At 37.7% G+C, this 27,526-nt stretch overlaps 2 protein-coding genes across 2 annotated transcripts in view; both read left to right on the top strand.

Annotated features, from left to right (window-relative positions):
- LOC124167776 (semaphorin-2A-like) overlaps positions 1-27,526 on the top strand; it is a 174,002-nt gene that overhangs the window by 32,823 nt on the left and 113,653 nt on the right. The window contains exon 2 of the mRNA XM_046545791.1: positions 22,704-22,748. The gene's annotated coding sequence lies outside the window, so the exon portion shown is untranslated. The remainder of the gene's footprint in view (positions 1-22,703; positions 22,749-27,526) is intronic.
- Positions 14,667-16,984, top strand: LOC124167777. The gene has a single exon (XM_046545792.1). It carries the CDS (start codon positions 14,692-14,694, stop codon positions 16,753-16,755), a length of 2,064 nt encoding a protein of 687 aa, XP_046401748.1. The 5' UTR covers positions 14,667-14,691; the 3' UTR covers positions 16,756-16,984.

Here is a 27,526-nt window from a genome sequence, read left to right as displayed (position 1 = left end):
TGACCTTGAATCCCTCCTAGGAGACTACCCTACTAATTTTAGTACTATAATTTTGTTTCTCAAAGAAATAGGTCTGTTTAATAAAATTTAATGTTCCTGTCTATTTTATTTAAGTAAATTGTCCAGTAACGATCCTTTTAATATACGATTGGAATCAAATTACTGAGTAGTGGTGCAGAATGACCTAGCTGTCGACGAACCCTAACGCTACTACTACTAAGGCTATTGAGGGGGCTTTCTGGGTAGTATGTAGATATAGATCACTTAAAACGCCACAAATATTCTTCGAGAATTATCAAGAAACAACAGGTGAAGAAACAATCACAAATAAATTGATTGTTTCCGACGATATTCATTTTCTCTTTGATTAAATCAACGCAATTAGGTTTTGATAAATCCGGCCTCGGTGGCGACGGGTTAAAATCCTCGCCTGCCATATCGTGGGATCGAGCCCCGACTAGGTAGGATGCCCCTATCCACGTCATCGATGTTCGTGTATGTTTAATTGTTAAGTTGAAAATCCCGATGTAAAAGGCCAATGGTGCCGTTTTCAGTGGTACAAGAATAGATAAAATAAAAATAAAGAAATATATAATTTATTAATATCTTGCGCATGCATCGATGCATATGAATTGCTTATGAAAATGAGGTGCTATTTGTTAGGCGTAAGGCTTCTATTTTATTTTTTTACTTGTTAACGGCTGCTGTCCTAACGCCCTCCGCCACGCACCTATTGAAGCGGCTTGGGGGGCAGTATGTAGGTGTAATGCCATGTGTGTGTTCTTAAGGGGTAGATTACCTCTTTCAGCGGTAAGACCCCTCCCTCGTTCCTCCGGGGCCTTTGGCTTGTTGTGTATCCACTGGTGCTGTCTCCCCACGCGTAATACCCCAGGGTCTTATGTTGATCCGCTAGTTTCGCCTGTTTCTTTCCATGGGATGTTATGCGGGGGTTGGCCGAGGGGAGAGAAGACGTGGATGGGCTTTAAGGACTTTCTCACCCAGCCCTCAAAACTCGACAAGGGCGGGGGTGAGAGAGGAAGCGTGCTTTTTCTCACGGAGTCGACCCCGCCCCCTTCCCGTGAACTCGCAGCGTGCATGACAAGTAGGCCGTGAGGGAAGAGACAAGTTTCGTACCGCTCGCTTCGTGGGCGGCTTTGTATTTATTTCTTTTTTCTTTACTTTTTTTTAAAATTTCTCCTTCCTCGTATCCGAGACGGGAGGGTTGGTGTGGCAACTCAAAACTTGGCAAGGGGGTTGTCTGCCGCGCGGGGTGGTTTTTCGTCTGCGAGGAGTTTATTGATCGCGGAGGTGCATCGCAAAGGAGGAAGGGAGGAAGGAATTAAAGCACTGAGATTCCCTCGGGTATTGACGAGGTATCACGATTGCTTGTCAGAATGCTGGAATCGAGGATGGTGTCGCTATTAACCTTCTCATACTCGGTGATATACTGGGTGTCTCATGAGGAATCTGTAGTACCTCAGGAGTTGGTAGGGGAGACAAATTTAAGCATTTTTATCCATTAATATGGGGTCGCAAGTCCTTAGGAACTGAGCTAACATATTTTTGGATGGACTTTACCGTTACATGAAAACTTTGAATAACATAATGTGCTGATATTTGAAGAAATCGGGACTAGTCACGGTGATATCTTTACGGAGTCACCCGAAATGCACAGATTGTGCGAAACATCCACAGAGAAAAAATCATATGCCAGCGTTTCAGGCTAGATTTTGTGGACTTTATCCATGATAAAAACACATATGGTAATTTCCTTGTGGCAATCACCTTGAAAATTACGCTGTGTTTAAATCATGGTCGGTCGTTTAGTTTTAAATTAAATAGTGTGGAAATTACCATTTGTGTTTTTATCATTTTAGCCAGTTAAGCTATTGTTGGAATATATAAGTTGGAATTCCACAGGGAAGAATGATGCCTCGAAAGATTTCCTGTGGAATTCCACAGGGGAGAATGACGTCTCGGTAGCTTAACTGGCTAAAGCACTCGATCGGAAATCGGGGATCCGTGTTCAAATCCTGGTCAAGGCAAATGATATCTTCTCGGTGATGATATTCAATCAATTGATATCAAATGATATTTTCGCACGTAATGTGCAGTGATGGATGGGATCTGGAACTTGTGCTGATTTTGCTCGAGATATGATTTCTTCATTTTATTCTATCCACGATGAGAATGGTAGCTTATTTTTACAATGGATTCCTGATAATCAGAGACATTTCAACTACCAAGGCGTTTAGCTACAACAATGGAAGCTTGACACAGAGGTGGGGAACTGAAGATTAATGAATGTATTGCGATGATCAGGTTCACTGCATCGTAAAGATAAGCTACTTTTATCTTTGTGCACGTAGCACAATCAGCACAAATCAGATCCCTTCCATCGCTGCACATCAGTTATTCAGTGTTTTCATGGTAACTGCAGCGTGCATTAAGAAAAAATGTTTGCGTTTGCCATAGCGCCGTAACTAAGGAGTTACGACCACATTTTTTGGGCAAAAGATGCTTACAATTGTCTCCCCTACAACACCGTGAAGAATCACAGATTCACCCTTAAGCACCCTGTATTGGACTCTCATTTCTAGCGAACTTATGGATCTCAATGACAATTTCTGGTTACGCCAAGGACCATATGATGAAGAAATTTTATCTTGTATTTTTATAAAAATTATCTTGTTGTATTGTTATTATTATTATTATTATTATTATTATTAACGCTGTATAAAAGCGTTATTACCAAAATGGAATTCTACGAAGCTGAGCCTTAGTAAATAGAGATTAAATTGTATATTTATAAGAGCTATCGAATTTTAGGAAATACTGGCAAAAATTACGGATTCACCATTAAATTACGCCGTAGTCAGTAATAACTAATGTAAAAAAACCTGTTTGCCTCTTAAAAAATTAAGCTAAGTCTGAAGGGATTAAGGGGACGTCTCCTTCAAATTATGGGGCTCATTGCCAGAAATTTTTACATCACTTGATAACGCAAAGGTATTCAAAGCAAAGCTATCAGACATTTTTGTAAATTGTATTGTTAATAATAATCTATTGTAAATTGTATGCTATTATTTTGTTTTGGTACCATACCCTGTACTGTTGTTTGAGTTTAGGCGATTTGATGCGCTCTGTTACAGAACGGATTCGTTACTCATTACATCTCCTATTTTTTATACGAAATAGCTATCCTATACCTATGTATGGATGTTTTAAGTTGGACGCTGTGGCTAATGTATTCATTAGTTGTTTAACTTACTTCTGCTCTTAGAATCTCGTAAAAGAAGAAGAATAGTGAAGAACATAAGTGACTTATTACGAATAACTATAGCCACGATTAAAAAACGGACTACAAAGATCCACAAATGACGAATACGAAATCGGTTGTTTCATCCGCGACCTGGCTATCTAATTTTTACAATACATATTGACCAACCATCAAAAATGAAAGAAAAAAATCTGCCCTCCAAAATGCCTTAATTAACATTATCTGGCCGAATTCACTTGAAAGTTGTTATAAAAAGACTCAATGTTACATCATTCGTGAAAAAAATAGACGTCGTCAACATTTTGTAAAAATCAGACCCTTTACTATTTAAAAACATCTGACGCTTAATTAGTGCCATTCGCGCTAAAATTCGTTGAAAAAAGGTGGCGGTTTGGTGTTATATTAGAGCCAATACGAAAATAATATATGCATCTCAATTCAAAAATGAAAATTACTCAACTTTTCCATGCCTCTTTATTTGCTTCTAAATTGAAATATATTCGTAACCCGGATGAGTGATTCCAAGCGGAAACTTTGAATCTAAAATGAGTTTCACGGGAATAACTGAAGCGAGGAATTCAATTGACAATTGATAATCCGCAAAATCGGATGCAACAGAAATATTTCCCCGTTTATCTCCAATTAAAATATATTTAATTTTGATCCCCTTCGCAACAAATCTAAAAAAAAAATGAATCTATGTTGAAATGTGACAAAAAAAAAACAATAATAGCTACTGCGAATTCAAGCGATGATTATGAGGATATTGAAGCCGAGCGAATTATTCAATAGCACGGAGAGAATTTGATTTGCATTTCATTATAAATCGGCGAAAATTCGAGGAAGGACGTGCAAATGGAAATTATTGCGAAACGATGAATAATTTTTTTTTTCATTTCGGTCACCAAAGCGACCGCAGCGATTATCTAAAATGCCTCGTTATCCGTCTCGTGAATTACGGCTGAATATGCTCGCTGAGCCTGTCATGCTATTTTCTCCCACTTTGGCGAAATTAAATAGTTTCCATGTACATCATTATAATTTTTATCCCTCCCCATCTCGCTGGCGGAAAATTGTGTCCGAAACGTGAAATATCTAAAATAACGAAATTTTTGCTCGAGCATGATTGCGAATAGATGGGGTTAAATATATTTTTTTTTACTATCAAAGGGTCGAAGATTATATTGGAAATTCGCTTATTATCTCTAAGTTAGGGAAGTCGAACGCATTTGCATTCTACTGCATTTGCGTCGAAATCTGCATTAAAATTCTCAGGAAAGATACAACTGAAAACTTATTCGATATTTTTATCGCGTTATATTCAGCATAAAAAAGGTACATAGGAAACAACAATGAGGTCGGCAATGAAAAAAATAAATAACTCGGGCATACTCCTGCGGGCATATAGCACATGCACTTTTTGCTTTGCAATGTTAACTGTCCCTCTACCTTAACGCCTGAAGAACCGGAATAATTTCCATAATCAATCCAAATATATATATATATATCTTATAACCGAACAGGGCGATTATTCTGCTCATTGTTAATCTTCGTTAACTCCTTTGGGTGGTGGTCCAGCGGCTAAAGGGTTGGGCTACTGATCGGACGGTCTCAGGTTTATATCCCGGTTGAAGCTTTCGGACACCACAAAAATGAATACTCATTTCAAAGCCTCGGGCGTTTATTGTGATTATTATTAGCGGTTGCTAACTAATGTTACAGTACAGTATTTGAAGTAGACGACCGACAGCTTAGGTCATTTACACCATGAGGGTAGGGTATGGAAGGAAGGGTGGAGAGAAACCCGGCGTCGGCATTACCCTGCTCTTAACGAAAGGCGCCAAGGGGGCCACGGCTTTACGTCCCATCCGACGGACGGAGTGTTGCGCTTGAAATGTCCTCCACACAACATTCAAGCAGGGATCGGGTAGTTTATGAAAATTCTCTGCCACCGCCGGGATTTGAACCCGAGCCCACGGGGTGGGAAGCCAACACTCCAGGCACCACACCAACCCGATCCCCGCTAACTAATGTTAGCGAAGATATGAACATCTCTCGTGACGATTGTTAACATATCTTTACTCGCTAAAACTCGAACGCTTACGACCTTTTCTGGTCACTTCGCAAGTTCTTACAATTATGGCAATTTTTATCTGCCATTTGTTCCTTGAAGATCATTTTTTTCTGAGATACCTAACCTACTTAAATTGAATCCTAGGAATACCAAAGAGTTCTTGGCTTCCAGGCTTTCTGACCGTTACAAGGCGTGGGCTAATGGATGCCAAAATGACTTTAGTGTCATTTACAAGCTTCTCAGCGATTTTTAAATTCCTCGCTACCATCGATTTTTTTATTCCTAAATAGTGGAGGCAGTTGGCAAAACCGTAAAAAATGGAAAAATTAGTGCTTCGACAATTTATCGTAGGGTTTCAGACGATTTTGGAGAAAAGAATCTACGACTTCTTATCTCGTCTCATTCACCCCGAATGCCCCCAAAATCATAGAAATAGAGGCAATTGGCAACACTGTAATAAATAGAAAATCATCTGCATCTACAATTCATCGTAGGGTTTCAGACGATTTTTGAGGGGTTCGATTACATGGCTTCTTATCTCGTCTCGTTAACCCCAAATGTCCCAAAAAAAATATATATATACATAGAGGCAGTTGGCAACACTAATAAATAGAAAATTTAGTGTGTCAACGATTTTTTCTTTGTTTCAGACCAAGGCGAATGATTTTTCCTCTGTGGATTTTTCGCACTGACTTTAAAGGGGTTCTTTCTATGACTTTTTGACGATTCTCGTCACGTTCACCTCAAACATTTATATGAGTGAGTGAGTCAGTCAGTGATCGGAAGTGGGTTTTATAACACATAGTTACTGGCAATTAATGTTAGCTGTAGCTAACCTTAAGCATCGAATGAGATGGAATAAACGCTCTAGAAGGATATTCTGGTTAGTATAAGCGGTCTCTAACTAATTTTAGCGAATGAATTCACGACTATCGCTAAGATTGTTGCATTGTGTCCCTGTGGCTAGCTTATATTAGCTGTGGCTAGCCCTTATCTTCTAAAGAATCGGAATTGACACCTAGGGTAGAGAAAGCTGGCAACAGTAACGTTACATTCAGGAAGTCGTTAAAGCATGGACGACAGACTTTATTTGAATCCGTTTTTTTGCCACAGTTTGGCCAATACTGCCCAAGAATCAGGATTACTTACTAGTGCTTTGATCCGGTTTTATTGCCCACGGAAGAGAGATCCACCATAGCTGAATCTTGGTGGTGAGCCTTGTGGTCATTGCGGTCACTTCTGCCACGGATATACTGCCACGGATATACCTTGATACTATTACTAACACATACGGCAACAGTTCAGCGCGCAGGCTCCGCGAAATAACATTTTAAAAGATATCGAATTAAGTGCAATTTCCGTTAAGATAGTAAGAATTATAGTCAATTTTTAATTATGTAAAACATTTAATTTATTGTTATAATTAGTAACAATTATTTTTGTATTACAATACTATATTAAATATACATATCATTGTAATATTTAAAATATAATTAGGCTCTAAAGGAATCAAAATTTGAAGGAAATAATTTTTGCCTGCTTCTATATAATTTTGGTTACACGCAATGAAAACATTTTGGCATATACTGGTGAAAATGTCATTGTTAAATGCTTTTAAAACAATAAAATAGTTCTTAAATAATAATGTGGGCTGTTTTTTGTCCCATGAGATAATTTGGTACTTCTTAATAAGTGAATTTTCAAATTAATTAAATAATTTGAATCAATAGCACATGAATATACATGAAAATAAAAAATAAACAGAACGAAAATGAACCACAAGTAGTTCTCCTCAACTTGACAAAATACTCCGTAGGCATTATATGGTGTTTCTTTGTGGGAAGGAGTCATGCAAAGTGATGGACGGTAAAAAAATGTAAGCACGGCAATATTTTCACAACTTCACAAAATTATTTGAAGAAATAAGTATACAAATATATGCATATACTTACATAATATTGATACGACATAAAAATTATCTCTCACTGAGTGTAGCTAGCATACCAACTTTTTTCTATTGCCCTGACTTTTCCTTCATTTCTAGTGCTATTTTTCAAATTTCCCTGATGAATGGAGTTATCGCAAGATACCTAACAAAGTTAACTTGCTCAATTTCAAAACATGTCGATCGAAGTTTTTAATCCAGCATTATGTTTACCTAGAAACACCATTTTGCCATAGTATTTTTGTCAATTTTGTTCACTATATGACCATATAATGTCTTCGAAGTATTATTTCAAGTTGAAGAAGAGCTGCTATAGTTCCTTTTCGTTATTTTCAATTTGTGTTTTTAAATATTTGTAAGCAATATATTCAAAGATTTTATTTAGTTTTTAACTCATTTATATGTATGCGCACCAAATTATCTCATAGGCTGAACACAGCCCACGATAGTTAACGTTATAATTATTATCAACTTTGTGTTATTTTCAAACTCACATTTTTCCAACGGAAACGTAAATGAACGCCCTCTGCTACCTGTAGAACTGCCAACCCCGAGAACGAACTTCATATGCGATACGAGAGTATGAATGGCTTCTTCGCTCACACACCCAAGCTTGTTTGTTTGAGCACAGTAATCCCGTCGACATGGATGTCTCCGCTAGGAATTCTTATAGTTGCTCTAGCTCACGGATTAAAATAGGCAAATAGGCGACTGTTCTATCAGCTTGGGACTGAAGCCCGTTTCCGGTTGGAAATCAGCAAGTTTACAGCAAGCATGATCATGGCGAGAAGGCTTTCGATTCCTACCAGGTAAAGCGATTCAGTGAAACCATATTCAATGCAATTCCTAATAGATAGCTGTAGTAGTTACGTGCTCCCATTATTTGTCATGCAATATGCTCAGCTTCTGGAGAGGAACATTGGTGGCGTTATTTGGTGACAAATTGATTACAAAACCATGCCTACGCACTATGAAACCAGGGTTTAAATGAATAATATGGCGTTTTTGCTTGAAAGGTTATATGTTTATTTTTGAAAAGAGGTTGTGCAAAGTCTGGTCGCTAAAGTAAATATGTTACCATAATCCTGGTTTCCTTGCTTCGTCAATAAGAATTGTTGCCCGTCATTGTGTGACTCTCATTGTTTTCTATCGTCGTCAATGAGAATTGTTACAAGCTGAAACAAGATAATGTATGAAACCTAAATGGTGGACCTACTGACAGATGGCATTCATGAAATTTTAGCCATTTTGAGTAATTTTTTTTATTTTAGCCATTTCACTTTTATTTACAATTTTTTATCAACGGAATTGTTTTCTTACGATTTCCTCCGGAATGAAGTTCATAAAAGTACTTTTATTGATGCTTAACTAGAAAATAGCATCACTGATTACAAAATTATTAATATGTTACCTCAATTTTGAAAGTTATACACCAGCAATAAAAATCAGAGTTAATTCCATTAGTAACGACTTCTGTCTCCATATCTGAGCTAATCCTGCATGAGCTACTCCAGAAATAAGAGCAAAAATGCTTATTTGATGTCTGTAGCTTAAAAACAAGCTCGTTATTCGAAGAACTGAGTTTGTAATCGGACCTCCCATCTATAATGGAATTTTTTCTCTTTGTAAATATCGTAAAATAGTTATTTTGTATCTACTCGTAGCTATAATGGGCAAAACATGTAAACTGGGCTAATAAAATTATCGATTTCGCTAAAAATGTGTGGAGCAACCAATAATGTATTTTCAATTGCTAAGAATGGAATTCCATCATTTATAAAAAAAGACTTGCGAATATATGATGCAAAAGAACAAATTCCATTCTCTTCAGATAAAAAAAGAGATACTTTTATTCCCATTAAAAGGCACTACTATTTTCCGCGCGATGGGGTATGCCCCGGATTTCCCTGCAGTTAACACGCAACAATACCGGCACACTCAATTTTCATTGTTGCCCATAAATTCGGCGGGGCTTTTATGGTTAAAATGGCCGTCACAATAGATACGGCGAAAAACTTCGATCAGAAGGAGGGGGTACCTATGTGAAAAATTCAATGGCGTCCGACGCGTTTACAGATCGTAAAAAAAAAACAGACAATGGCCCGTCCCAATTCAACTGTCGAGCAAATGAAAAACGAGAAAAGGCATTCAGAGTGAGTTAAAGGATGCTTCTTGGATGCTTCGAATTCTGTGTAAGTACTCTGCACTGCCCGCGTAGTAATGCCGTAGTGGACACATCAAATACTTACGTAAAATCCAATTTAAATGGCACTTAGAAATGCTTAATATATAAGTAGTAGGAGATACAGTATAAAAGTTCTAAATAAGTCGGTATATATAATCCTTTATTGTCGGTTTTATATAATCGGCGTGATTGATTCTATTTGGTTAAAAAATGATAGGATTTCATTGCGATAATAAAGTAAAAACTCGACAAACTCGAATGCATTAGGAATATTAAGGATATCCGCAGGTGTGACGATAAAATATAACGTTACTTCAAACGCGGCGCTTATTTATGGCGAAAGAAAATCTGAATATCGCGCGATTCCGCTTGCAGTATTTCGCATTCAAAGGAAATCCGAACGGCGAAGCTATAAATCGTCGATAAATAGGCCTCATTCAGTCTCCACGATCGGAAAAATTGTTCACAGGAAAGCAGGTATCGCGACAGTGAGGAATTGTTACTGCAGCGCCGTGCTGCAAGCATGCACTGCGCAAAAAAAGCTGACTTGCTATTGATTCAGGTGAAACTATTATAACGAACATATGGTTACCATCTCTATGAGGTGAGCTTCGAAAATCGTATCTTGATTCGTGGTAGAGATGGGAAAAATCGTTACTTGCACAGATTCGATCTTTATGAATCAAGTCGGTCATGTGATTCAGTGTATCGATGGCTACTTTCTAACAACACGTATCTCAAAAATAGCAACTTTTCAGGAGAGAAAAATAAACGATTTATATTTTTAATCGCACGCTGAAATTAAAAACCAAAAATTCTTAAAACTGAAAAAGAAGCATGCAGATGCAAACAAAGCGTTGTTTTTGCCAGAATTTTATTTTTTTTAATGTCATTGCACTTTGTTTAAGATACATGTCTCAAACCGGTCAAATTTTGAAATACGTGTTGCTAGAACTTAGCCAGCGATATAGACACTTTGGTATTTTGATTCTTGGTGCATCATTGAATGGAAAGAACCGTATACTCATCGGTCAGCGACTCACTCTGTGATTGATAAGAGACTGTTAGACAGTAAACAATCTAAGGACTCTGATGAGTGGAGTAATTTAAGGCTGATTACACTTTATGTGTTGTGTAACAACAAAAAAAGATAAAAAAATGATAATTCAATTTATCAGTACAAATACATGTAAATAATAGTCAATATTATTTGAGAAATAAGCTTTATTAAAATAGCAACAACAAAGTATTATTAAAAATAGTATGTCCAGCGGTAACAGATTATATAAAGGTAGTAGAAAGTAGGGTCTGTGCAGGTGGAGGAAGAATCTGGACTGTATTCCTTTTTAGTAACGAAATATGTTGACGGCAGTTTATTATACTTTTAATGAACCAAGGGAGGTTTTCTGTCAATCGTCTAATCCAGGTGTTAAATCAAAACTCATAAACTGATTATTGTTATTTCCTTAGCGTGAAAATTATATTCCCGCCGGAACACACTGGTGATAGCGTAAATGAATACTAAGACTTCAACTCAGATGGATTGAAACTTCGTTTAAAGAACGTCACTTAAGAAGGTATTGTTGCTAAGAGTACATAAATAAATATGCTTGGTCATTAAGCAACGCGGAAAAAGCATCAGCAATAAAGAAGCAAACATAGTTCACAACTAAAAAATACAAATTACAACAATTCTTTGGGTTGCCCATAGCGACCAGTATCTGATTGTTTCCGAGTTCAGACCAAGTGCATTGCGAGCAAATCGTGGGCGAGCTCGGTGCATTCCGATGTTCGAATGCTCCATGGGTTGGTGATATCCTGCCTGAGAATATTTTTTGCGTCCTGCAAGTAAGTGGCCGATGCTTATTCTGCATCCACGAGAAGCCTTCCCTGGACCTTCAAAGGTCTTCACTCCCCCCCCCCCCCTCTCTTGTTATTTCGTCCGTCGCCGTGGAAACCGGTTCGCGCCCAGTCGTGAATAATCGTGCCGGCCATCTGTATGCTCAAACAAACACGCCACCGCAGGGTCCAGTTACCAATTGGTATTCGCTCTTATATTGATATTTTTATAAACTTTACTATCTTAATGATTTGTCAATACTTGTGGAAGAGGTAGAAATTCCTTCTACTGAAAGAAATGTTCTTTTTTGCCACGTTTTCTTTCTGATTGGTAGTGTAACAAGCTAATTAATTATTTATAATCGCTGTAAAATGAACTTGCAGACATTTTTTAATCGTAGTTTTTCGCTGGTATCTCTGCATTATTTCCATAGTTCCATATTTAGATTAGGCTCCATATTAATTTGTTGAATCCGAGAACAGGTCTGCGAATAGTAAAATACTGAGGTAGATAATTAAAATGATAACTTCACCGAGGAAAATATTTGGAATAATGTGAGCAAAAAAAATTGACCTCACAAAGACCAAAATCCCTTCCTTTCATTGAGCTATCATTAATAGACTAAATTTCGTTTTGGAAAATAGTTTAAATTTTCTAAATAGATGGTCTTAGTTATTAACTTTTTTGCATAAATTCCTTTAACAGCTCTGGTTCAATTAATCACACGATTCGCCGTTAAAAGTAAAAAATAATATACAAAAATATGTAAAGAAACACTTAAACAGTAAAAATGCTTTGAAGAGGAAAAGAAATAAGTTTTTCAAAACTCGGAGAAGAAAGCGTGGTTGCTTTAATGTCCGAGTGATGATTAGATATTACAATAAGTTAGGTTGAGATATTAATATTTTGTGCCGATTGTTACTCACCTATCAGACTCTTTTACTCTCATATTTAGTAAATCTAATCAGCAACTACGCTTTGTTTTGCGAGTGATAAAAAGCTCATTTTTTACTTTTTAGTGAATTATATACCGTTTTTGGAAAAACGTGTTTTTTATTCTTTCTTTTATTAATTATGCCCTCTCCTAGTTAATACCTGTACTCCTCCCCATCGATGATCGCCAAAGACAATCGAAAAATTGGTTTATGAGATAAAATATTCGAATAATTATAATTAGCATTTTTATTTCCTGTCTCTGAATTTATTTACCGTAAGCAATGACTATCTCATCTTAACGCTTACATATTCGCGTTTGGTATATATGGCCCTATGAGCATTTCAAGTATGTGATGAATGATTTTTAAAAAAATGAAACACACTACATTCAGTCACATATTTTAACAACTTGCTTCCAATTTAATCTCATAACGTGCATTTTTCTTTCTTTCATATTAGCTTACAGGTAAAATAATAAGCTATTAACCTTATTTTTTACTGGTGAGTGTGTTTTATACTCTAGCTGTAAAAATCTGTTGTTTTTTTTCGTACTTGATTTTTTTTTTCGTCTGAGTCTCGAGGGCGGGCTCGCTCCAGCGATCGTCTTTTTTTCTCCTGGATGGGCGGGCTCAGATGGAGAGAGGGAAGGGGCTTTATCCCCGTAGGGAGGCTTGCGTGTTCCGCGTGATTGAGACATTAAGTCGTTCGAGTGAGAGAAAGAGAGAGAAGTCTCGCCCGAGGAGCCGAGGTGGGGAACTCAAAAAAGAGTCGACAAGGCCACACTCCCTCCAAACGCCCACCAAACCACCGCCTCACCTCAACCATCGTGGTGTTCCTTTTTCACTCCCCGCCTCATTTTCTTCCGGGAAAATACTTTCATTCCTGTGGGCGCCTCTCAAGCGGTTGGCGCGAGCGGGCAGAATAATGGCCGATGTGATTCAACCGGAGATGTATCAGCATCGAGCATTTCAAGTATGTGATGAATGATTTCAAGAATCTTTTCCACTGCTCGAGACACCTAAAACGAGGAACGTGGAGTAAGTTTTCTTATAACGATAAATTAGCTTCAAGACCACGGATATTAAAAAGAGGATCCTTATGTCGACCCCCAAATGTGTTGTCGCCCTCCGAGCCTTTGAACGGGTTTCCACAATTCGCCACTCGTGTCGCTGACGGACAAATTGATCCGAGTTTCACGGGGAAATATGGCATAATTACGGGTATAAACCTAAATTAATGTACAAGATGACGTAATATATCAAATTCATTACTTTTCGATGCTATTCCTCGCAATGACAAATATTATATTGAAGATTAAAGGAAAGAAATGGATTGCCATTCAGTCATCACCGCGCCGCGGACATTTTTGAAAACCGATTAAAATGCGAACGAAGTGGCCACGGAAGTCAGCCTTTTAGAGCATGGAATTGGGCCTCCTCTATCATTTGCATTCCCCTTGATCAAACATTTTAAATATGAGATGAATGATCTCAATAATCTTTCGCACTACTCGAGATACCTCGAACGAGGAACGTGGAGTAAGTTTTCTTCTAACGATAAAATGAGGTTCAAGACCACGAACACTAAATAAGAGGATCCTCAAGTCGGACTCTAAATTTGTTGTCACCCACCGCGCATTTAAAAGAGTTTACAAAAGTCGCCACCCGCGTCGCTGACGGGAAAAGTTTCGATCCGAGTTTCTCGAAAAAATACGGTTAATTAGGGGTGTTAACCAAAATTTATGTAAATGATGATGTTATTATCAAATTCATAACTTTTATATGCTATTCCTTGCAATTAAAAAACATTGTAGTTAGTGAAAAATACTGGATAAAATTGGATCGCATTGTACCTACTATGCACCGCCCTTCGCGGGCATAAAAATGCGACGAATTGGCAACTGTAACGCCGTCATATTTGTGTTTATTTACTTGATGTTATTGATAAAATTGTTGCTATATTTGTTTTTATTTACTTGATGTTATTGATAAAATGGTTGCTACGGGGATGTTGGTGGTAGTGGTTGTTGACTGTAAAAAGGGAGAGATTGTGTGGCGTTAAAAAGATTATATGAAATAAAAGAGCAATATTAGCAAAGGTGGCGTTACAGACATTTAATTGGTGGCTTAACGGTGGGATACGACGTAACTGGTGTTTCGGCGACTCGGCATTAGAAGTCTCCTGAAGAAAAAAAAACCGGAACGGTGGAAGGAGATATACTTCGGCTGCAGGGAAGGAAAAACCGGAACGGTGGAAGGAGATATACTTTGGCTGCAGGGATTTAAAAAAAATATAAAAAAAGAAGAGTCAAGACTGAAGTAACCACGCAGAATTTCAGAGGTAAGTGCCTGGGTTGGCAGCGTGTTTTATCTCAGTGACGGAAAAAATAAATTTTTCGGGCGTAGTGCTAGTCAGATCTTGAAATATTACGATGAGCTATTTAGCTCGATATTTAAAGAAAGATTTGTTGTTGTTGGCGGAAGAGTTGGGAGAAACAGTTCCCGAAGATGCAAAGATTTTTTCGATAAAAAAATTGATAACTAATAGCTGCAATTATGAAGAAGAATTCTGTAAAGAATGGCTTCAATTTCGAGAAAGATTGCGCAAAGAAGAAATTGAAGAGCGGGAACGGTTACGAAAAGAAGAAATTGAAGAGCGGGAACGGTTACGAAAAGAAGAAATTGAAGAGCGGGAACGGTTACGAAAAGAAGAAATTGAAGAAAGAAGACGAAGGGAGGAGACGCAGTTTGAGTTAGAAAGGCTAAAAATTCAAAATAATGGACTACGCGATGGTATGTCAGATCAAAACATGCCAGTTAGACCAAAGTTTAAATTATCAGATGTCATGCCATGCTTTGACTCCAAGGAAAATGACATTAGTCTGTATTTGGTCACTTTCGAAAGGCAGGCAAAAAGGGCGCAAGTTCCCGTAGAGGACTGGGTTGTGCATCTCATAGGGCTTATGCCGCGTGACATTGCGGAATTAATTGCCAGGGAACCAGAAGAAGCAGCGAACAATTTTGATTACGTAAAAACACTGTTGCTGGAGAGGTTCAAGTTAAGTTCAGAAAAATTTAGACAACTATTTTTCAACAATTTGAAGACAGCTGAAACATCGTGGAAGGAATTTACGTATAAGTTGAGGAATTATTGGAATGGTTGGATTTCTGGTTTGGGAATAAAGACATTCGAGCAACTTAGTGATTTAATGGTGACGGAACAAATAAAAAGGAAGGTTCCAGCAGAAGTGAGAGACCATTTCCTTGATGAATGGACTTCGTTTAAAGACGCTGATATTTTGGCAAAGAAGCTGGATGATTATGCTAACGTACGTGAATTATTCAGCAGGAAGACAATTATAGAAGATCAGAAAGAAAAGTTTAAGTATAGTGAGAACCGCTGGTTTCCCCGACAGAAAGATAATTGGAATAGAGAAGATAACTCACCGAATATCAAAGAATACTCCAAAGAAATTGAAAATGCTTTTGAACAAAGAGCTCTTCGTAAGTGTTATATCTGTCGGTCGACTGATCACCTAAAAGCTGAATGCCCTAAGCTAAGGCCCCCCACGCAGAGAACGAAAGAGGTGGTGGGACGCGTAATGACATTCGAAAGTGATGAGTTAATGAAAGATTTTATATCTGAAGGTTTGGTAAATGGATACAAAATGCCGATTTTACGAGATACTGGCTCGTCAATAGACATCATATCTCAAGATTTTGTAGCCCCGGAAATGCTGACTGGCGAGACAATATGTGTAATGACTCCTTTTTCCCAGAGCCCTATTACACTTCCCCTGGCGGAAGTCGAACTAGTAGGTAAATTTGGACGCGTGTTTGGGAAGGCAGCTGTAGTCAGACGCGAGCTGGATCGCGGCATATATTTGCTGGGAAACCAAACGGCAAAGCTTGTAGAAGAGGTAAGGAAGCAAATGCCAGAGCCAGAGTGGGTGTGTGCGGTTCAGACCAGGGCAATGAAAAGACGTGAAGAGAGAGAGAAAGAAGCAGAAAAATTGAAGCAACTACAGTCAGAAGTGGACAAGCAAATGAATCTGGGAAGCCCACCTAGCTTAACTAGTCCTTTGAATATGTCAATTGAGGAGAAAATGGAGGTAGACAACCGTTCAATTTATGTTGGAAATGTTGACTACGGAGCAACTGCTGAAGAACTAGAACAGCATTTTCATGGCTGTGGTTCAATAAATCGAGTAACCATTCTGTGTAATAAATGTGATGGCCATCCAAAAGGTTTTGCTTACATAGAATTTGCTGATAGAGAGTCTCTTCAAACTGCTATGGCTATGGATGACTCTCTGTTTAGAGGACGACAAATTAAGGTGATGCCCAAGCGAACTAACCGCCCTGGACTAAGCAAGACAGATCGGCCACCCCGTGGAAGGTTTCGCACAAGGGCTCGTGGCTCATCCTACTTTGGTTATCGACCAACCAAGAGGCCAAGTAGGATCCGCCATTCTTCCTACTACCTGCCGTACTGATGGGGAACACCCTAACAAATCTTGGGTTTTCATCAAGTCGTCTCCTCAAAATGCTGATAGCTTAAGTAGATCTATTCAGAGAAACGTCACTGTGGTAGAGACGATGTCGGGCTTGGGCACTTGCCTTTCAGATTAAATTAAACAGAACTTATTTGAAATAAGTTCGTTCTTAAGGGGGAAGAAGGCTGTAACGCCGTCATATTTGTGTTTATTTACTTGATGTTATTGATAAAATTGTTGCTATATTTGTTTTTATTTACTTGATGTTATTGATAAAATGGTTGCTACGGGGATGTTGGTGGTAGTGGTTGTTGACTGTAAAAAGGGAGAGATTGTGTGGCGTTAAAAAGATTATATGAAATAAAAGAGCAATATTAGCAAAGGTGGCGTTACACAACCTCTTGTTCAACACCATTAGCGGTAGTCTTTCAAGAGGGATTGTTTAACACATCTTGAATCGGAGTGAACGGCCTGTCACACTGTTGTAGAAAACTCGAATTGACTTGAATAACAATATGATCGACGTATGAATAACGTAATGTTTGACCGAGACATTTATGATTATCATTTTAATTATAGGAAACAATTTCGTCGCAATTTCTTGCAGAGCCGAATTTCTCGTTTGCTTCTTATGGTAGCCTATAGGGAGATCACTTCTCAGAAAAACCTTTGCCCCTCGTGAAATTTTATGAAGGCTTCAACGGCGTTTCTCTACCAAGCGGCCATGACGTCAATAATCATTCAATCTCCAAGGTAGCGCTGGGATGGCTAGAAAACCTTCATAGGTTGGTCGAAACGCTCAACGCCATTCGAGATTCGATAGAAATTAGAACGTGCAAGGCAAGACGAATTTGAAGGAATCGATGGGAGTCAAGAGCATTCAGGAAAATATGTCCATAATGATGACGATTGACATGACGTCACTTCCATTCGAGATAGCTTTCTCAACGAGTCTTTCACAGTATGAAACCACCTTTAGGCTTTCGCGGTATAAGATGCACGTCAGTCGTCAGTGGCGTAGCTATGGGGGGATGAGGGGATAGATGCCCCCAAAGCCTCAGAGTAATTCAAAAAATATTTAAAACTATTGTCTAGTTTTGATACGCAGTAACTGTATCTGCTTAAAGTTAAATTTCAAGTGACAAAATGATGTAAAATGTATTTCCAGGCATGTAATTTTTCAAAGCTATTCCGGGAATCCCCGTTGTCTGAGGATGGGGTCGCCCTCCAGGTACTCCAATCCCCCCCAAAGCGTATTCCTAGTTACGCCACTGATGCACGTATAATGCTTTTCGAGTCCACGACCGAGTCCTTTAGTGCCTAAGTGATTCAACTCTGAGGTTGGATTTTATGCTTTAAATCATAACAAATTATTCATGTTTCAAACAAAATTTAAAATATTACCACGATTTTTCTAGTATTTTTGGATAAATAAATGGACTAAATTGAATCGCGTGAGTACGCAGACAGTAGTGTGACTGGGAATGGATGAATTGATCACATTCTGCATTCACATGTTGTGCAAACAAATGAGGTACTTTATCCAATCATTTTAATGGCTCTCTATTCGGCTCATTGATTCGGCTGGCGTACTAACCAAATGATGATTAAGAGTTTTTTTTGCGTAGTTCTCATGTAGTGGAATGTGATTTTTTTAAAGCAAATATTTGGTCAATTTAATGGAAATTTGCTTGATTTTCTATGTCGTGCTACTTCGAAATTCATTCCACAATGATGCTTCGACCGATTTATTTTAAGCTCATTGGGCAATAGAAAAAATGTGTTGGTTTCATTTAGTTTGCTCTATGGACCAGAAGTTCGTAAACACGCAATTAAAGCGGTAGTTTTCCTTGATAAATTTAAATTCGGTACGATTATGAACGCTTTGCGTGTATTATTTATATCGGATCGGCGAATAACAAAGTAATGAGATAAATATCCAAACTGATTACCTACTTTACCGAGGAAAAATATTTGGACTACTGCGTACATTTAAAATAAAGGTTGACGTCACGACGAGTTTACAAATTTCCTTTCACATGACCCGCCATCGATTTGGAATCCAATGGCGCTTGAATAAAGCTATTTATGGTAGAATCAAAAATAAACTTTGTTATTTTCCACAGAGTATTTTTTTTAATTTACCGGTTTCGACCTTTTCAGGTTATTATGAAGAGGTAACAGAACTGGTTTTCATTGGCATACATTTTTAAACAAATGAATTATTGTCAATGTCTGTTGCGTGAATGTTAATTGCCTCTTCATAATGACCTGAAAAGATCGAATGCCGTTTTTAATAAACACTGTGTGTAATATGAAAAAAGTTTATTTTTGATTCTACCATTCTACGAAGTGAAATCGTGACCCATTGATTTGATAAATCAGTTTATGACACAAATATATACTTACATAAAGCTGCAGGTAGTCATCACCTTTGCTCACTATCAGTTTTTCTTCGTAAGCGTTGCCCATACTGATTTAGAAGACCTACATCTGTGACGTGGCCTTCTGTGTGTTGTGCTAAGGGCGGAATGCCCAATATAGGAACAGAAAATATTTTTTCAAATTTTTTTCACGTTGTATGATTATTTTCAAATATCTTTGCAACTGGCCTATTCGTGCACGTTCGGAATGTTTCGAGCGGCGTCGCGGATGGAGGTGGGACCTACAACAATAGGGATGTGGAATGGGGAAAGAGAGAGAGAGGCGGGCGTTGCCATGTTTCCTTAAGAGACTTTATCAGTGAATGGAAACGGAAGACTGTCTCAAAAACTCTCTGCCCTCGTGGCAACTCGGAGGTCTTAAAAGGCATTTAATTTCACGGAGGCTAGGCTCCGTAAATCACAATAAGTGACTTGTCCTCCGCGTTCTCTATCAAAAAAACCTAGGCTTGCCTCTCAATTACATGGATATTTGAAATGAACTTTAGATGCGGCGAATCGATTTATATTTCTGGTCACGGGTGAAAGGCATCAAGTAGTACCTATTTAAGGAGTATAAGTGTATTAAAAACTCCATTTCGGACTTTTACCAGCATTTTTTCGGAAGTCAAAGAGCTGTCTAAAATTCGCGGTTTGATGACGGAAAGTCAATGGGCTCGAAAACAAAACTTCTTACCTTTAACCTTGCCATAAATTAAACATGTCCCAATGAATATTTTTCGAAAATCCATAGGGTATTTTTTTCGCTGAAGAAAGGAATCGCACATATTTTAATGAATTGTGACGTCATGCCTGTTCCGGTTCATTAACTCGTTCATGGAGATTCACTCATTTGGGGAAGGAACCGTTCATACATTAACACCAGCAAACCACGCGAGAACGCTGAGTGATTTTGGAGAGTTGCTGAGAATGATAGAATCGGAAGAAAACGAACGAAAGTTTGCTCGGTGAAAGCAGTGCACCGATTGTGTAGTTACAGGTCACTTCCGGCCTTAGTTGAAGATTAAATGTTGTAAAATATTCCCTTTGTTATTTTGGTTAGTGTAGCAATGCCAGCAATAATTTAGTATTTCAATCGGTGGAACCGTTTGGTAGCTACGGTGGATAAATCATGCATTCATGCCTAGAAAATAAAAACAATTCTTCATTCCTTGTAGATTTAGTATTCTATTATTAGGCACGTATTTTTTCATTATAAAATCTATTACATTATACCTCGATTGATTAATTGGTAGGAAATCTTTGCTATTTATTCTCCAATTCAAGGTAAACCTGGTCATTTTAGCCCGCTTATACACCAACTTATAAATTCTAAAATGATCGCTGAAGGAAATCCAAGATGGCCGTCGATTTTTCAAAATGGCGGCATATTCCCCTATTTGGCAGTCCTGTAAAAATTGGTTATTTGGACTTTTGGTAGTTTGATCAGAGCTACCGAAAGACCATTTCCACCAATTTTCATCCTGTTAAACTACTTTTCCGAAGTTCAACACATTCTTTTTACACTATTTGGCAGTCCTGTAAAAATTGGTGAACTAGTCCATTACTTTTTCCTGTATTTCTCAGTTTTTAACTGCTTTTGTTTTCCTCCAATACTCGTCTCTGTCAACTGTTGGAATACTCGAATTCCCTCGATAATTGTTCCCGAATACTTTTTCGCGGATTCTACCGGCGTCAAAAAAATGTGCAACGAGTTTTCCATTAGAAAAAAAAATATATATTCCCATCCACGTTCCCCCGTAATCCACTCCCCACTCAGAATTTCAATCATCGTGATTTGTTTTGGATCCCTGGTGGATTAAGGCCTTCCCCTAACCCTCGTTCTTTCGATTCCCCCCCCCCCCTCCTCCCAACCAAGCCCCCAGTTGGATCCTGGGGTTCGGTCCTCTAAATTTTTCATACTTTTCATTTTCTCGCCTCCGAAAAAAATTATAGCGATGCCCTCGTTTCTCGAATTTTCCGATCGATGTGTGAGAGAGAGACTTTAATTTTATGAATGTAATTTTGCCGAGGGAACGTGGGAAGAAAAGGCGAGGAACTTTTTTATAGGCTGGCATCCTTATTCCAATATCGCTCAATTTTTGTCGTGGAGTTTCGTTGTGATAAAGTAGGTAACTCTTCCCTTTGTGTTGACAAGGTTTCCAAGGTAGCGTGATTTGGGTGGAGTGAATACTCAGTAGGTATGGTGTTTATGAATCAGGTTTACCACTTTTATCAAGGGCATGGATAAGTAAGTGGACGCTTAATCAGTGCAGCGATTGAGTAAATATATCTGAACCGAAGATAAAAGAACTCTATGTTACCATATCTAATGTAACAACTCCAGCAGTAGTTTTTTCAATACTATTATATCTTTTCTTGTAATTTTAGTGTTTTATAATAAAAAAATAACGGTCAATGGTGGCCCTTGTGAAATAATGCTTGCTATGACTCTTACACTTACCGAGCACCTGCCGCACAGATTTTGCGGGGAAAACACTAAATTACCGGGCAGTTTGAGAATATTTTACAAAATATATCTCGTTAAAGGTTTTTAAGTTACATAAAGGTTTTATTAATGTTTTCTTTCTTCAGTAATTCAGTAAAGTTTCTGTTTTTGGTTTTTTCACAATGGAAGAATTATTCCATTTTTTATCACTGTTTTATTCCCATGTATTCATTGTAGATGACATATTCTGATTGAATGATTAATTTTCCATGCTTTTCTTGTATGTGTCTTTTCTTTTTTCACAATTACGTTAATATGATATTTGTTTTATAGAATGTTTAAACACCTGAAGCACACCACTATTGTTAAATTGGTGCTCTTAAGGGTATTGTACCCAGAGCCAATAAATATTATTATTATTCAGGTAAAGTAATTTTTTGAGTTCACTGGTGAATAAAAAAACAGAAGTGAAGATGAGACAAAAAGGCGTTGTGAAATGACCTATTGCGTCGGATAAACCTTACAATAGAATCAATAGTAGTAGAATTGATTTTAAGCATTGAGGAGGTAGCTTCGCTACTGCACGATCATGCAAAATTACTTTTCGCTTATTTTATCAAAATATTATTTCGCTATCATAGCTGACATACATTGCGGTTTTAAAGCATCATCATAATACAGAGAATATGGATAATGTTTGCCTTATGTTTTGAATTTGTTGCTTTGATACCAGCCATTCCTCGTAACTGACGCGATTTGACTTCATATACAGGATTGGTTTGGTAATAACTGAATAAGTAACTTGGTAACGTGCCAATAATTTGATTAATTCTAATTCATTCATTTGATTTCACCCGTTAATATCCATAATTAATATATCATCCGCACCTCTGACCCAACCTACACAATCCCCATCTACGGCGACCGCATTGCTTCGTACCTTTTCCGTTATGGCATCCTTTCGAGAGCTTTAATATTCCTTGTTTTTCTATCTACCACGTACTCTCTTTAATTTTAGAATTGTATTTTTACTTATTCGTCTTGTAATCAACTCAATAATCCTTTTTTCTCCTTCACAGATGCGGCCTACAGAGTCCTGAGTTTATCCAGTGGATTCACACATGGTAAATACCCACTCATAGGTTTCATTCTCATTCTACTATTATCCATCAGTTCAGTGGTCGTAAGCCCATTTAAAAACGATTTCAAAGTCTTAAGACAATCGATGAAGGACAGGTGGAAGGGGAGAAGGGCAAGGGACGGCCTCGAATGAGTTACATAGGACAGGTTATGAAGGATGTAAAAGATAAGAAATACATAGCGATGAAAAGGCTGGCGGATAGGAGGGAGAAATGGAGAGCTGCGTCAAACCAATCTTAGGATTGTTCACTAATGATGATGACCATAGTTTGTTTCGAGGATGTAATGTATAGACGTAATTTTCGTGCTTTTATTTATTCTGCTTTGGATCGAGTGGAAATTGGCAAAAATAAGTTGCTTTTCCATCGGGATGCAATATTTGTTTACTATAACGCGTTATACTATGTGTTTAAGGATGAATCTGCAATACTTCAAGAGATGATAGGGGAGAAAGTTGTAAGAATTTTTTGCCCATAAACATGGGGTTGCAACTCCTTAGTTACTTATCTATGGCCACTTAAATATTTTCAGGATGCACGTTGCAGTTAGATACCATGAAAACTGTTTTTCTCGGGTATCGAGCATTTTCGACATTTTATTTAATAGTCTGGAATTTTAGGAGCATTAAATAGTTAAGGTTAGACGAAAAAAGTGATTTTAATTGTCTGAAACAGCTAATCTCAAAATGGGTGAGATTGCGCGATCGTATTGTTGATACTAGCTTAAAAATTTTGTTTAATTAAGCTCAATTATTCTAATTATTTAAAGCTAATCATTGCAAATTATAAAATTTATAAAATTTAATGATATCTAACGTTATGAAAAAAACTTTGAAACTTCCTCTTTTCATTGCTATAAAGCTTGTTAATTTTAGGATTGTTCTTGAATAAATGCGAAATTTAGAAAATGGGTCCGTCATTTGGAATTACCATGTATTACCATTCCTTTTGTACTGCACGCCTCTTTTATTTACCTCCGATGGTCGCACTAATTCGAGTTTTGTAGGCTATTTACATGGATGGAAGCTGTCATAAATGCCAAGCTGTTTTAATAGTGGGACGTAATGGCACAATCTGACATGTGTACGAAGGCGCAGTCAACATTTCGCCGTGTAAAGCGGTGAAATGAGAGAACGCACTCGCGAATAAATGGACCTGAGATGGCAAAATAGCCCCTACTATAATTTCGTTCATGTATTCGCTCTATTGCGCGCCATTATGAGAAATGTATGCAGTTCTAACGAGCGCAAATACGTAGCCCGTGTAAAACGGACTTAAATCTCTGACACGCGTGGGAAGTATTCATTTTGCTTCTGCTAAGAGTGGATTTATAATGTTCAAACCATTGAATTTCTTAATTAGCAATTCTAAATTCTTCTATGAAGCATTATTTGCTCGTGGCGTAGCTATGGAATTGGAAATAAATGAAGATCGCCCACCGGTTCACAACAACTTAAAGCGACGTAGTTCGACTTAAAATATTCATTAGTTGACGAAAGTTCAATTCTTTTCTCGATATTAACCTGCGGCGAAAACGACAGCTATATGCATCGAGAGTCATGCGAACAATGAATTTGCACTATTATCTATTCTACAATTGATGATCCGTCTTATTTTTGATAAGCGAGACATTTTGACTACAGGTGAGAGTCAAGATAGTCGTAGTAAAGTTTTTTTTTTTTAACGGGCTTACAATTGTAACAATTTTTTGCCATGCGTATGAAGTGACGTCGTAGGAACTGTCGTCACAAGCATGAGTCGACGCTGAGGATAGCCCTGAAGCCGTGCTGCGTATACTTTTACCATGTATTGTTACTTTGTTTACATATTTGTCTTTTTACGACGTTTTTATAAACACGCTTTGTTGTTTTTCTTCTTGTGTGGGTCAAACCCTGCAACTTAATTTTAACCCACTTTCCGATTAAATACCAAGCTGAAATTTTCAGGATAACTCAGAACCAGATGGCAATGCAATATTTTGACACTTTTATCAAAATTGGAACTCTATTTCGGTTTTTATTCGGAATTTATAAGTAAATGTGGAGATTAGTTCAAAAAATGTCCACCAAAATGCGATGACTGCGCTGCGTTCATTCAAGGAAGGAGAATGATGGAAAATCATGGCAACACATTTGTTTACATCAGGGGTTCCCAAACTGGGGGGCGTGGAGAAAGTCCAGGGGTGGCGTGACACCCAAATGAAATAAATAAAAAAAATTACAAAGATAATTTCCTCAGATCTTTGGAATATATTCTTTATGAGTTTTCATAATTGTAATCTTTCCATTCTGCGTCACCGCATTCATCAGTGAACAAAAAAATCTACCTACTCACCGTATCAAGTAGGCACATACTTGTACGAGTACAAGTACTTGTGCAAGTAGGAGTTGGTAGGTACGGCACCGTGGAAATAGGGTATTGCAAAATGGAAAGCTGATATGTGTAGCGGGGGGGGGGGGGGCGTTGGTACAAAAAAGTTTGGGAACCCCTGGTTTACATCAAAGGTTCTTGTATAATTGTCACGAGGAAAACGATGTTTTTTATAAAAATTATTTTTAAATTGCAATAATATTTAAATATTCGTTCTTATTCGGAGAGTGGGCAACAAATCAACATCACTAGCTTTGAAAAATGTTTCTCTAGCGAATCGCCACGGAGTAATTTTTTGCCTCGCTCTGATTTATAATTCATGAGTGACTGAATTTTAAAAGTGCACTTAGCATGCCTTCCATACTTTTTCTGGCCAAAGGTTTTGTTATTTTCGGTTATTGTTTGAGTTAATTCGCCGTCGTGTTTACTTAGGTGCCATTGATTCCTATTTGTATTTAGATCGACATTTTGCACTATTCCATTCCTGACTTAATTCACGCTCGCAGCTATGGGATAAACATAAAAATAGTTGGGTTGTTTCGTAATCGGCTTAGCTATAACGTTTGACTTGGCGTGGAATCAGACGGGCAAATGAATTTCCGCCCGTCCTGAATTGCATTCCATGCGGAAATTAAAGTAATTACCGTCGCCATTAACGGATCAATGTACCCTCCTATGCCCACACCATCAACTTATGCGCGTTGACGCGACCATTTTGTTTTTTTCCCACCATTTTAACTGCGAGACCGATGGAGATTAGCATGGCGCGGTGTTTGATTTCCAGCGGGGACGTGAATATCTCGTTACCTGCACTAATTAATAAGCCAAAGAGGCTTATTGTGAATCTTGAACCCTCTCATTATAACTTGCTAAATAATAGGATTTATATTCAGGGGTGAAATATGAGACGAACATGTGCTAACCTAATGAACGTGGTGTTAGGATAATGAGATAGAAATTCTGCGGCGGGCGTGGTTTCTATTACAAGCAAGCCGAATAAGAATACTCCTTTTTTTTTTTTAATCATATTTTTTTATCGTTTGCGATACGACGTCATCTCTTATTAGTTTGTTTTTTGTACATAAGAAGTAGTGATGGGTCGATTCCAAAATTTTATCGATTCCGATCCCGATTCCGATTCTGACATTTCGATTCCGATTCTACCGATACCGATTCCATCGATTCTGATGCCATAGGCTCCAAGAAAAATATCACTTAATTCCAGGCAACAAGAAAACCACTTTAAAAAATATTACTCTGTGAAAGAGTCAGTCAAACAAAAGCATCTTTCATATCATCACTATGTAATTAAAATATAATAGCTAAATTTCAAAACAGAACATTCCTGATAAGTGATGTTACATGATAGGTATTACTTTAGAATATTAACACTCATGTTTAAATTTAAAATAAAAGTATCTCCTTTAATATCTATCTTTTATTGATAATATCTTATCATTATCAATAATGTCTCACAAATTTAGGCTCCTTTTACAGACTTTAAATTTTTGCTCAGATATAAAAGCATCTTCACTCTGTCGGCTGACAGAGTGAAGATGCTTTGCTTTCTAGGATAGCCTAGGATATCCTAGGATAAAGCCTGTTGCATTTTATATCACATATTTTTCCTGCAGAACTAAATGTCTTTCCCTGAACACAGTGGATGGCGGTATGGCAAGAAACCTCTTCGCTTATACTTTCAGCCTTGGGTAGGAGATACAAGTCTTTCAGTATTTCCCAGGGAAGGAATTTGGTGGTGCATTCATCTATGATAAATAAGCTCCACTTCAGCTTCAACAGTGTTTGCTATGGTGACTTTGGGTACTTTTCCAAATGCATCACTGTATCTTGACTATATACCTGTCACAGGCTCCCTTGTCTGCATTTGCTCCTTTGGAATATAAAAGGGATTTCCAAGTAGCACTTTTTGATCTCGAGTCGAGTTGAAAATTACTCGCAAGTATCGAGTCAAGTATGATAATTTCTGATCCAGGCAATACAGCAATGCATACTACAATATATTCTACTCCATTTTTCTATGATGAATGTCTAGCCTAATGTAAGAAGGAAAATATAATGAGGATCGTGCCCTATAATGAGCCCTGAGTATAGTAATTTTCACAGCTATAATAAAGATTACATACTAAGTATATGAATCATGTAATATTTGGCCCTTTCAAATTCTCAAGCAGAAAATCCAATTATTCTACATGCTCAGCCAGCAGGTTTTGACATCTTCATGTTACAGTATTACTGCCTGCAGAAAATTGGCTTTTGCTACACACTTGTGTGACAGGGCAAGTACTTTCCTACCAAAATTGCAAGATTTTGGACACTTTGGAATTTTTATTAAAAATAATATCAACGATTTATTTGGACCTTGAATCTTCATG

The sequence above is a fragment of the Ischnura elegans genome, chromosome 11, assembly GCF_921293095.1.
Source record: "Ischnura elegans chromosome 11, ioIscEleg1.1, whole genome shotgun sequence".
Classification (NCBI taxonomy): Eukaryota; Metazoa; Arthropoda; class Insecta; order Odonata; family Coenagrionidae; genus Ischnura; species Ischnura elegans.
This window is presented reverse-complemented; position numbering and strand designations above follow the sequence as displayed.

Excerpts from the sequence above, each read along its gene's own strand:
- LOC124167777 (XM_046545792.1), top strand. The coding sequence starts at position 14,692 with ATGAGCTATTTAGCTCGATATTTAAAGAAAGATTTGTTGTTGTTGGCG.